Here is a 13,134-nt window from a genome sequence, read left to right on the forward strand (position 1 = left end):
TAAACATGAAGGTTCATGTGATGATTAATAGGCCAGAAAACAAGATAGACAAACAAATTAACAATATTGACTTAACTTTTTTTTGCGAAATATTATCATATCCCTATTAGCTACCTTGTTTTACCAGAATTTTGACAAGGCCCATGTTCAAGAAGAGACCTTGTGATTAGAGCCAGTTGGCTATATGTGGTGCAGCAAGTTACAAATGACTTGCATTGAAATATGCAGCATTCAGGATAGTTGCTCTCTTGTTGACGACAAACCAACAGGAGCAGTAAAATGTATGTAGCCTAAATGTACACATACATTAGGCTACAACATTCACACTGCAGCAGCATAAGCCCCACGAATCACTTATTGGCAGTAAAGCTGTATAGCCAGACATTGCAGTAAACTGCATTGCAGCATCAGGTCTTGTTGGTGGGAATTTGGTACAAGGTCAGTGTGTGAGTCCTCTCTGAGTTCACTGAGCCCAGGAAACACACAGCTTCACTTGGGGTGGTGAAACTCAAACTGATGGGTCTCTGGTTCTCTCTGCTGTCTGTTTGTAGTCACTGCAGGGCTTCAGGCTGCATGTTCTCAGGGCTGAACACAATGTTCCCTGTGCTGGCTTATCTGTTCACATGGAGCGGCAAATTCTTTGGCACAATTAGAAGCAACAATCTTAAAATTAAGTTCAAAATTTGCCTTCAGTTATTTTGATTTGCTGACCCCTCCTGGCTTTTTGTGTGTAGAAATTATTAATTAGAAACATAGCTAAGAGAGTTGATATATTTCTGACTTCCAGTTCACTGTCTTAAATTAGGAATACAAATGTTGATTCATTTATTTATTTATTTTTAGCAAATATCAACTGTCTTGCCAGTATAAGCCCTTAATTTAATTCCATAATAATTGTGTTAATTATCATTGTTGTTAACCCCTTTTTTAAATGGCGGATGGATATGTTCCAGTGGTAATGGTGAGAAGTCTGGACTTTCCCGTAAATACGTCACAGTAACCGATGGTGGTGAGTCAGTCACTTCCTCCTTCTCCTTTAAGTGATGTCTGAGAAGCAACGATGACCACGACAATGAGAATATATTATGAGATGATGAGAAATGACAACACGAGTGATGCTTAAGGGGGCAAAAGGACACATAAGTAGTGGTCCTTGTTTTATTTTTATTTTTTATTATTATTATTTTATTTTTTTCCTGGGAAGTGTGTAACCTAATAACTGATGTTCTGTTTGTCTGTTTTTCTTTTTAAATCTTTTACTGGGTGTGTCATGAGTGTACACATGTCTCAAACTGTCTTGTGTATTTCAGGTATATTGTCTATGGCAGCCTTTACCATGCACTCCAGTCCACAACAAATTCCCCCTGTGGGACGATAAAGTTTATTCTATTCTATTCTATTCTATTCTATTCTATTCTATTCTATTCAATGAGCGGCAAATATGTAGCCTACAGTCATTTGTTGAATAAACAGATTGAAACGTGTAACACATCATGTTTTCTCTATGGCAGGAGGATATAAGAGGTCAAAAAATGTTTTATATTATGACAATTACACTTTATACAAACATGTTTGTATTGAAGTTCATTTGTCATTATTTGACATCTCAAACTATGGGTTTTGATAGCCTATACTATCCTTTACATTACCTAAATTAGCTATTGCAAAAGTAAAACAATTTACATACAGTTATCATGTAGGGCCAGGCTATAGGCTAATTAACTTTGGACTGTGAGCAACCTGTTCACCAAAATTAAGAGGTGTTAAACCAGTGAACATTGATGAACCATGAGAGTGTGCATTTTGTGTGTATGTGCCAACTGCCAGGACATTTTATGAAAAGTTTAGAGAAATGTGTGGAGTTTCTGTTCTGTGCAGGACTATTTTACCTCCGCGGACGTGCACACTGCCGGTTGAGAGTCAGCAGGTTCCTGACGTCACGTACTTTGTTACTCACCCTGCCCCGGCGCCGTCGTTCCGTCAAGGCTGAGCTAAAGCCGTAACTGGTAACTGCTGTTTTCTAGGGTGACGATGGCCGCGGGTCCTCTCTCTGTATCTTCCAACGCATCCACAAACAACGATGGCATCCTTATTGGTGACAAAGTCTACTCGGAAGTGTACCTTACGATCGATAACTCGCTCATACCGGAGGAAAGGCTCTCTCCGACGCCGTCGATGCTCGACGGCCTCGACCTGAACACGGAGACCGACCTTCGCATTCTTGGATGTGAACTTATCCAGTCGGCGGGCATCCTTCTCCGGCTACCTCAGGTTAAACCCTTTGCATGTATTGTTAATATACGCGTCGGTGTGTGTTTTCATTCACAACGCGCTAAGATTGATGTTTGGTTCTAGTTCTCAACATACCACGGCCTGGTTTTTAGCGGATGCTAATGCTAATTTAGCTCTTTGACGTTGGCGTGGTGGAATTAAAATGGCGGCGGTCCATTGTGCAAGGTGAGGCTTAGCTTATACAACACTAAACGTCAAAATGTGTGTCTCTGTTTCTGTCTGCAGGTGGCAATGGCAACGGGACAGGTGCTCTTTCATCGTTTTTTCTACTCCAAGTCCTTCGTCAAGCACAGTTTTGAGGTGAGTCCGTTCAGTTTTACGGTTCATTGTCAGGCCACCGGTTGCTCGTTATGCTAACATAGCATAACGTTATGGTTGCGTTTGTGGCAGCCATATTGTCGATACATTGTGTACCACAGTTCTTCAGCTTCTTGAAGACAAAAGAAGCTGCACGTTGAAGCTCACTGTTGAGCAAACCGAAAAAACAACGACGACACTGAGACAGCTATATTTTAATAGTGTAACACCCGCTTATTTGTAAACATGCTATGAAACGTTTTCTTTAGTTGACTGATCAGTGTCATTTAACTAAACTAATCTCGGCAACGTTATGTTGTGAGTATCTGCAGTAAACCACAGACAATCAGTATTCCTATACAGAAAATTAAATGCCACTCGCTGATTAACATGGAGAACATTACTTATCATGGTAATAATCATGATCATCAACTAAAATCAATAACTTAAGTAAAAGCTCTTGCCACAGTTTTGTCCACAACACAGTTGTTGAACCCTTCCTTCCATCTTCTTGCCTTGATTATCTTAACAGATTGTTGCCATGGCTTGTATCAACTTGGCCTCCAAGATCGAAGAAGCGCCGAGACGAATACGAGACGTCATCAATGTTTTCCACCATCTACGGCAGATGAGAGGCAAAAAGTAAGCACTGATATTGAAATCAGCCATCTCATTTGGAAATAACAAATTATGATTTTGTTACATGGAACATGTTGCATTGCATTTGTTTTTTTTGTTTTTATCCAATGTTGTATGATGTTGATCTGTTTTGCTGTGAAAGTGCTCTTCTGTTTACCCATGTACTCTAAACCATCTTAAAACTTTTCAGTTTCCGCTTCACTGGTAGTTTCAAAAGTGTAATTGTCTACATATGACATCTGAGTTTGACATTACACTGAAAATGATTTCTCAACAAACTCACTTTGAAAATTGATTGGAGTACATTGTAAGACAAGGCACAACTACTTTTTTATGTGCCTTTGTCTTCATACAAATCTGTTCATGTCAGTGCTATAGACCTTGGCATTAACTTGGCTTCTTTTTTCCCTTGCAACCAACTAACAGCGACCAGCTACATTTACCAAAGCCTGGGTGATGTGGAATGGTACGTAAAGATGAAGCAGTCGGCATGACAACCATGATGCGAGGGGGTCTCTCTCCTCCCCCAGGCCCACCCCACCCCCCCTCCTGTGGGAGACGCCCGTGGTCTGAGCCACCGCGGGGCACTGGGATCGGGGATGACAGGTTGGCCGAAGGTCCTTGGCCCCCGGGGTGCATTGAGGACTCCTGTGGTTCAATCATAAGCTTTGGGTATCTGTCCGTCAATCTGCGGACCCTTGGGTAATGTAGTTTTCTTCTCTGACTGCTCCTCACCATGCATTTTGTTTGTGCTTAAAGAGCAACACCCCATTCACCAATTGTTCCCCATGGCTTTTATAGAAATATCACCTTGTTCATTGAAGTTAGGATAAATTACTGGATAGTTGTGGTCTATGCAGGCTATCTGTTTGTGCAGGGTCAGTGCATGCATTGTAACCTTTGTAGTTTGGCAAGATAAGTAGTTTATTTGAATCAATATGATAAATGTGATGCACTGGTAGGAAGAATGTAGGCGTGGATTTGGGCTGCAAATTATCATTTTTAGCAAAGACACCACTTTGGTCCTTGGAATGTGTTTTGTTTGTTTTTGTTTTTTTCCTCTGATGCATGTCGTTTGTAGCATGACAGCATTCATATATAAATTTCAGTGTTAAGAGAGACTTAGCTTTGGATCTTAAATTTGATTAGGTTCTGATAAGGTTAAGCACTGATTTACTATTCAGTCGAGCTGTGTTTTGTTCTTGCATTGTATACCTTAAATGGTACCTAATGCAGTGGACGTTATACACATCCATGTGAACTTAAATTATGTATCAGTGTTTTTTTACCATTATTATTATTAACATAGAATTTCTCAGTCCTTGCCAGTGTCTGTAGCATTTTAATTAATATGCTTTGTTTACGCAGCACCTTTTGTAGGCTAGTACAGTATTCTGTTGGCAGAGAACTTGAATTGTAGTCATCAGATAAAGAAAAATTCACTCTGAAATTTTCTGAGTTCTGATATACTGTCCATGAAAATAGCAGCAGTTGTAGATTGTTTTGGTTACTTGTCAGATTGTTGAGGGAAGAAAAATTCAGTGTACTTTAGCAGGAATTAGTGGTTGGTGATGTTTAGTTTGAGTCTACAGTTGAAGTTTGAAGACAGTAAAATCCACATTGAGGAAGTGACATAGACAATGAACAGTTGATATTTCTGTCAAAGCTGTGGCACGGGGTGATAGAGGTTGAGAGTTATCCAACGATCCCATGAGCTTTCACTGGAACCACAGGAGTCCACAAACCCCAGCAAACTGTCAGGCATGCAAACAGTTAGACCTGTTGCTTTAGTTGGTTGAAACGGGAAAAAAGAGCAAAGAGCAAGAAAACAGAAGGGCACTTTCCTTGATAACTTTTATTTTCGAAAGGGGGGAAACATTATTTTTTGATTTTGATTCCTTTATAAACTAGGACTCCAAGTTCATTGATACTTGATCAGAACTACATAAATACCAAAAATCAAGTCATCAAAGCGGAACGTCGGGTCCTGAAGGAGCTGGGATTCTGTGTGCATGTCAAGCATCCACATAAGGTGAGTTGAAACCACGCTTAAAAACATTTCACTTGTTTAGTTACTGCAGCTTTAAGTTTGTTTCCTCATACAGACATAGCCACACAGGACGTACGTCCTTACTTCTCTGAACAATGTCAGGCCTGGCTCTGATTGTGTCCGTTAATATGCAATCATTTTGCCTTTCCAGATCATCGTCATGTACCTTCAAGTCCTGGAATGTGAAAAGAACCAGACGCTGGTCCAGACGGCCTGGTAAGTTTGCTTCCTGGTTCTTCACTGACCATACCCCACAGCAGCAACCTGTGTCATGTCTACAAGAAGTGCCACCAGACCTGGGCTAAAACATGAAGTTGAAGGAGTTTCAAAAAGGTTGAGTAACTTGAAGAGCACTTGATTTATCTGCCAGGAACGTGGGACACACCCATATATGGAAACAACACCTGTCAGATAAGTGGTAATCAAGTGCCACATGTGTTTTTAAACAAATTTGAAAACCATTCAACATCCATTTTGCCCAGGTCTGACTGCGACATTCCCTCACTCCATTTTTAACCCTTCCACCTCCTTTTTTATTTTATATATCTGATGGAGCAATTAGTTTTATTGCAAACCTATTATGTGTCTCACTCTCTTGTCTGCCCTTACATGGCTTTGCTATAAAGTCTGTTTTGATTTTTCGGTGCCCAGAGAACTCGGTTTAACTTTGTCCTTTCTCTCTACTCTTTGATTAAAGGGTAGTCCATGCTGGTAAGTCACATAAAGAACCTCTGAACTCTGCCTCCTCCAACCACATGACCTCAGGAAGCTTCCCCTATTGGCTGGCTGCCCCTCTCCAGACAGCCAATCCCAATGCCGAGATTCACTGAAGGGGGCGGGCGGGCCTTTCCCAACAGCCAACATCGTCTTGTTTTCTCTTGGGTGTCCAAAAGGATTTGTATTTTTTGGTCTTGCTACTACAACGGTTTCAACTGTAATACCTATTTTTGTCAAGTAGCTACAGATACGTTTATGTTCTGACTTTCCTAGTTTACTTGCATCTAGCAATGAGGTAAACTTAGCCAGAACAGAATAACGTTTTGACCAGCTTACCTGCCTATTTTTTTTATATTTACAGTAGCATACTGTGTCCTGTCCCCAACTGACGTGGTGTCCAGACATGTGTCTGTCTTACAGGCTGATCCAGTTCTCAGGTTTTGCCTCCAAGGACCTGTCTCGCCCACGCAGCAGTCAGAATCCGACGGCCACATGTTATCTGTAGTAGCGTTGGCATAGATTGACCAGCCAAGGTGCAGGTCTGGTCATTTGTTGAAGGCAGGGTAGACTGGAAGTAATCCCTGTGTAGCAGGTTTTTAAACAGTTGCTTGCACACTTCCAGTGGAGCCGTACATTTAATGTGAATGGGTAGAAATTTGCACACTCATTGACACTATGCATATGCAGAAGTGTCACAGCTGTGGAAGGGTTGCACTGCTTTGTGATTAGTTTTAGTTTTTTTTTTTTTTTTTTTTTGCCTGGTTGTAGTTCCTCTTAATAATGTGAGTAGGATCAATGAGTTAGTGTATCAGGGGGGTTTTATCATGTTTGTGTTGTCACACATGTTTTTGTCCCTTTGACTTCTATGTTTCTTACGGACATAGATGTTCACACCACTCTGTACTTGCCTGATTCACATCCTGGCCATTTTGTCTTCCCTAATGCTCTCCCAACGGCTAATCTCATTTACCCATTGTCCTTGACAACCCACTGACGCATAATCTCAGTAAACCTCAGTAGTGAGGTCTAGATTGCCACCTACTGTCTTTTAGTTCAGTTTCAATGCCACATACTGGAATGGGGTTGCATACCTAGAATCAATGCTCTTATGGGTTCAGTTTCAGCTCTGGGCTGGATGGCATTTCTTTTTAATTGGGAAGTTCTGGTTATGCATGAGAAATGTATTGTAATCCAGACACTAAACATACAAAGTTGTCAGAATGAGACTAGTGGTGGATCATTGGATTTCACCAACATGCAACTGATTCCCAGTAACTAGTGTCATGCTTTCCACCATACATGCTGTGCCTCCCTGTCCCCCTCAGATCTAACAATCTGGAAGTGGCAACTGCATTGTAGATGAACGCTGTTCATCGGTATGCCTGCATGTTCCCCACCTTACAAGGCATGTGTCATCGTCTTGATCATCATTCGCCCTAATGTAGTTACTCTTGGGTCGTGGTTTGTGGTAAGATGGTCTCGGCAGGTCTTCAGTAGATTATTTCCCATTTGTGTCTTCATGCTTTACCTGTGACATACAGCACTCCTATGGATGCCCCAGAGAGAAATGGACAAAGTTAAACTTGACATCAAAATGCAAATCTCACTTCAGCACTCCTTTTAAGTAAAACAAAAAGTGCCACCTTTGGCTTTGTAGCTAACCTATATCAGGACTAAAGATCAGTCCACACACAGTTGGTCATTAAGTTCCCCAGTGTATCAGTGACCAGTCATTCATTCATCAAGAATTAATGACAAGATAAGTCTCGATTTGAAAGTGAATAATGGACCTGCAGTAATAACCTGAAGATGCCGGTACTGGTACAAGTTGTTTTGTGTAGAAAAGATGCTATGTTTTTGTTTCTATGTTCTTTTTCCCTCTGTAGGAACTACATGAACGACAGCCTGAGGACGAATGTGTTCGTGAGGTTCCAAGCTGAGACCATCGCCTGTGCCTGCATATACCTCGCTGCTCGAGCGCTGCAGGTAAGAGGAAGTGTTGTTTACCCCGAGTGTCACAGCTTCACAGTGGAGCGCCTTCTAGTGTTACAGCCCTTTGTGCATCTTTTTCCCCTCAGATACCGCTGCCATCCAGACCTAATTGGTACCTGCTGTTTGGTGCCAGTGAAGATGAGATTAAAGACATCTGCATCACCACCCTGAAACTTTACACCAGGAAGAAGGTACTTTAACAAAACTGGTCCACTAAGTTATTAATCACTGTAGTATAGAAAGCTATTTATGCACATCATCAAAGAAACTGACATTTATAAAAACCTGTTGTCAATAGTGTGATAATGCATAATTTTCTCAGCAGCCACTACTCTGTGTTGTCTTTCTAAACTGATTATTTGATTTGTTCTTTTCAATTTCCCTCCAGCCTAATTATGATCATTTGGAGAAGGAGGTGGAGCGGAGGAAGGTGTTCTTGGCCGAGGCTAAGTTGAAGGCCAAAGGCCTTAATCCTGACGGTACCCCTGCACTGTCCACACTGGGTGGCTTCTCTCCTGCGTCAAAGCCCTGCTCCCCGAATTTCGCCAAGGTTGATGAGAAGTCCCCAAATCCCCAGACTCTTAAACCAGTTAAGAAGGAGCCAGACAACCGGACTCAGGCCAATAAGAGTCCCCACAACGGGTAAGAAATGATTGTAATTCGAGGACATTTTAGTAACAGTAATTCTTATTTTCCTTGTTGTTTTGTTTAGACTCATTGTTTTTAGTAATAGCCAACAAATGTTTGTGTCCTTGACTCCATAAATCAAATGTTTGTTTTTCTTTTCCCCACCAGGTTAAGGAAAGAGGTGAAGATAGGAAGGAACAGCAGGAGTGGAAGTAGATCCCGATCAAGAACACGCTCGCGGTCCAGATCTCGATCTCCGCGCAGACAGTAAGATAATTTACCACATAGTTTTTTGGTTTAAAGTCCTAACTTGTTACAGAGTGTGACTTCTAGCTTTAAGTCTAAAAGCAGTTTGGTAACAGCTGGATGTGCATCTTCTCTTTTTCCCACAGTTACAACAGCAGGCGCAGTCGCTCAGGGACCTACAGCTCTCGCTCACGTTCCCGCTCTGCCAGTCGTAGCCCCTCCCCCCGGCGACACCAGCCCTCACCCCTCCTCCCCCACCTCAAGTCCAAGACCGGCCACCACAGCGGTAGTGACTCCAAGCCGAGCGGACGCCACAGTAACAGTGGAGGCGGAGGATCCGGTCACAAGAGGAAGCGTTCGCGCTCTCGTTCACGGTCCCGCACTCCAGTCAAATCAGACAGGGACCGGGACAGAGAGAGGGAGCGGGAGAGAGATAGAGACCGCGGCTCCTTTGACCTCTCTACAAAGAAACACAAACACGAGCGAGGAGGCGGCCATCGAGGAGACAGGAGGGACAGGGAGAGGTCTCGGTCTTACGAAAGGGACAGAGAGAGGGAGCGTAGCCACAAGAGCAAACACCACAGCAGTAGTGGCCACTCAGGACACAGCCGTCACCGGCGCTGAGACACCACCCCGACAGACGAGCTCTGGGGCTGATGGTCACTGAAATATTTTCAGTACACTCAAAACAAAGTCAAACCTTGTCTGTTCTCTGATAGCTGATTAATACAGTCTAGTAAAATGAAGTTCACGACCACATCTAGACGTCTTGAAAGTTTGAGTAGTTGTGCTTTAACTTATGTATATGGAAGTAAACCAAATATCTGCTGATTGACAGATGACATTGCTGACTTGTCCTGGGGCGTAATGACCCAGCAGCAGCAGCTGTCAGAGCCAAATGCTGCACATCTGCCATGTTGGAGAACACATCAGGTTTGAGTTCATTTTGGGTAAGTTACTAGCCTCAATACCAATTTAGTTGACTTTCTGGGTTCCTCACATGCATCCTGAACTTGAGCAGTATAATTTAACAGGAATGTCGATTCTCTCAAACCTTGAATTTTGTTGGCCTAAGCCAAATGACAAAAACTAGAAACATTAATTTGTGTCCTAATAATAAAATCCTTTTATGAAAAGCCCTGACATGCGAGGCAGTTACTGAAACGCTGTTGAAATTGCCTGAATCCTGCACATAGCTTTTGCATGCTCAGACGTCTTGGTGATAGAATATTCATTGCTTTGATTCATCTACACAGCAGTACACCTGTTAGCTGATATTTGGCAGCGGTGTTTGATGTTGTTAGACTAGATTTGAAGGTGTGCGTCTGAGGAACCCAGTATGCAGCAGTAACTACCAGCACGACGTGGACTGTTTGTAAGTTTACCAGTGTTGAGCCTTTCACTCCCTCCTCTGGTCAGGTGTGATCAGTAGTGGATGGATTGAAGGCGTCAGTGCAGAGTGACATCAGTCCAGGGCCTGTCATCGTTTCCTCCATCTATAGTATTTTCTTTATTTTCCCATGATACTCCTTCCCACACATGTCTACCAGCCCTCTAGCTGACCCTTTTGTTTTTTGGTTTTACATGTAAAGTTATGGACTTAGGGGGAAAAAGAAACTTATTTACAGTGTAAAGATGGGTTGATATCCACTGACAAATGTGAACGCTTTGATTTATAAAAGCAAACTGATCAGTGGAAGGATGGAATGAATGAATGAATAAATGTACAATAAAAAAAAAAATCATTCAGGAAAGATCAATGTTTGCACATAAAGGGACTGGCAGGCAAGCGGTTTTTGTTTCCATTGTCCGTTTTTATTTGGACGGTGTATGTTGCTAAAGCTGTGTTTTGTACAGTTTCAGAAAAGCAAACAGGTTATATACATGAGTTTTTCTTTGTTTTTTTTTCTTTTTTTACAGCAGGGGATGCAGACTTGATTTCAAAAAACATTTTAGGGTTGTCAATTTGTTACACTGGTTTTTAGTCTGCACGTGTTCATGTCCAATTTTTATTCAATAATAAATGAGATATGCCACTGATCTGAATCTTCATTTAACTGGTGCAAGAGTGATTAAATAACACACTAAACAAAATGATACAACCTTTGTAGGCGGCACAAGTCATACATATTTATTCAGTGTTAGAGTTATTGTTACTATTTGGATAGTGCGTGTTATGTCTTATCTACCCAACATACCCACCTGATAGTGTAGCTACAGAGCTACGTGTATCATCTATAGTATTTGCAATTATATTAGCAAATTTTGAATATTGTAGGGGTGGGCTGTATCCTGTTGGTTCCTTGGCAGCCAGAGGGAGCTGTTGACCGTAGGTAGAAATGAGTTCCTTGGCAGCCAGAGGGAGCTGTTGACCGTAGGTAGAAATGACTTGGCTGCCAACAGACATAAGACACCTGGGGGTTGTCTGTAATACATTGTTCCCTAATAGTTAATATGAAATTACATGTAACATATAAGTTACTAATTAAGGTTATTTACCAGATCCATCCAGAAATCCATATGAAAATACTAGGCACTAATACTAACAGTAATAATACTGAAGACATTTTATTTAATTATGCTTTACTTGTTGTATTTTTGCCAAAGATTATGCAAACAGAAAAGTCCTGAGCCAAATGTTACTTAATACGAAATTAACAAATGAGATTAGGGGAGATTCTCCAGTGGAGAGGCCAACGTGGCGTCATCCTTCAAACAACATGTTTAGATTTAAGATAATGTGGTTGAAAGCCAGAATTAAATCCCTTAATCACACAAGTTAATTCATTCAACACATCTCTGCCAAGAAAGACTGCCATCCTTTTTAAACAAGTGGCATTTAGAGGACATGTTGGGGAAACTTATGTCACTGTAAGCCTCTTCGTTGTCAACAATGTAGACTCTGCCAAAGCACACCCTCCTCTGAAGCACATTCAAGCACCTTCACACACTCATGTATCCACATCTGGCTGATGTCCTGACACATCTGTAAATCTTCCCTGAAGTGAGTGAAAGGTCAGATCACACCACAGAGACAAACAATAGTTGGCCCCAAGTCACTCAATGTGCTCCATCCATGTGAAACCCCACCTGACAAAAACCCCAGTGCAGCGATAATTCAACTCTGAACATCAGCCCCATCTTATCAGCGGCGCTGACAGGTTGAAATGATTTGTTGAGCTTTTGAGATATCCACTACTGAAGACTACTGCTCCCTCCCCCCATAAAACACTCTCTTATGGGGCGACTTTATCGGATCATAGCGTAGTGAGGATGCACATCAGTCACTAAAAGAGTTATCCTGGCGCCACTCAAATCTCCCCCTGTTGTAAAAAAAAAATGTGCCGGGAATGTAAAGGATACAACAAATCTATTCGTTTTATTACATTGTTAAGTGACACTGATATGGACTTAATAGTTTTTACACTCCTTTGATCAGCGTGAAGCCACAGAGTTACAGACCAGGCTGTAAAGGCTTTAATGGCTGCCTGTAGGCATTCACCTGTACTATTCATTCACACACTCCCTTGTTAATTAGATCCCATTTTAAGTTCTGGAAATTGTTAAAATGCTTAATCGATATTACTGTAACTGACTTGTATAGCTGAGGGATGTGTTTTGCAATAGGCAGCTGTTTTCACCTAAAGCTTAATACCAGACTGGAAAAATGAGCAATTAGCTGGTGCCAGATGTGGCCTAAAGGGAGGAAGTTCACCTGATTGAACAGAACCATGTTACACATTGTCTGTATGTATATAACTAGCTGTTATTGTAATAAGTGGAAATTGTCACCAACTTGCTTCTGCTGCCCCCTTGTGGTAAAAAAAAAAAAGTCATTGCCTTTTTTAAGGACAATCTTGTGTAAAAATGTTATTTACAGGGATTCAAGTTTCTTGCTTTACATGTGTGAACAGGAAAACGCAGCACTGAATATGTAAAAAACAACAACAGACAAGTTTCATCAGATATGAACGCGCTGTCCTGGCAAATTAGTAGAGTGGTTCGGGCGTCTGCTGAGGATGCCTCATACCCAGCATGTTCAACCGGGAGGAGACCCCCAGGGCAGACCCAGAACTCACTGGAAGGATTATATCACCTCCGGCCTGGGAACACCCTGGGATCCCCCGGAAGGAGCCACCGCAACCTGACCCTGGATCAGTGGAAGGATAGATGGATGGATGTCCAATTAAACATCTGCAAACATCAGAGAAAGAAGGTCAGTCCCACTGGTTGTTTGATTGAATCATTGGCAGTGTGCTGAACTGATAGTGGAG

The 13,134-nt window shown here is 41.9% G+C and overlaps 1 protein-coding gene across 8 annotated transcripts; it reads left to right on the forward strand.

Annotated features, from left to right (window-relative positions):
• Nucleotides 1-1,949: 1,949 nt before the first annotated feature.
• On the forward strand, nucleotides 1,950-10,900 carry ccnl1a (cyclin L1a; the record flags this gene model as incomplete). 8 transcript variants are annotated; one of them, XM_083985048.1, is made up of 10 exons in its annotated part: nucleotides 1,950-2,271; nucleotides 2,518-2,592; nucleotides 3,122-3,231; nucleotides 5,140-5,260; nucleotides 5,430-5,494; nucleotides 7,882-7,981; nucleotides 8,074-8,178; nucleotides 8,376-8,629; nucleotides 8,783-8,881; nucleotides 9,007-10,900. In XM_083985048.1, the coding sequence occupies exons 1-10, from the start codon at nucleotides 2,032-2,034 to the stop codon at nucleotides 9,482-9,484; spliced, it is 1,647 nt and encodes a 548-aa protein (XP_083841174.1). In that variant the 5' UTR covers nucleotides 1,950-2,031. The 8 variants fall into 8 exon arrangements, with proteins under 8 accessions (XP_083841174.1, XP_083841176.1, XP_083841175.1 ...); XM_083985049.1 differs by lacking the exon at nucleotides 1,950-2,271 and adding an exon at nucleotides 3,655-3,834; XM_083985050.1 differs by lacking the exon at nucleotides 9,007-10,900 and having other exon boundaries at nucleotides 8,783-8,885.
• Nucleotides 10,901-13,134: the final 2,234 nt, after the last annotated feature.

The sequence above is a fragment of the Trachurus trachurus genome (assembly GCF_905171665.1).
Source record: "Trachurus trachurus genome assembly, chromosome: 13".
Lineage (NCBI taxonomy): Eukaryota > Metazoa > Chordata > Actinopteri > Carangiformes > Carangidae > Trachurus > Trachurus trachurus.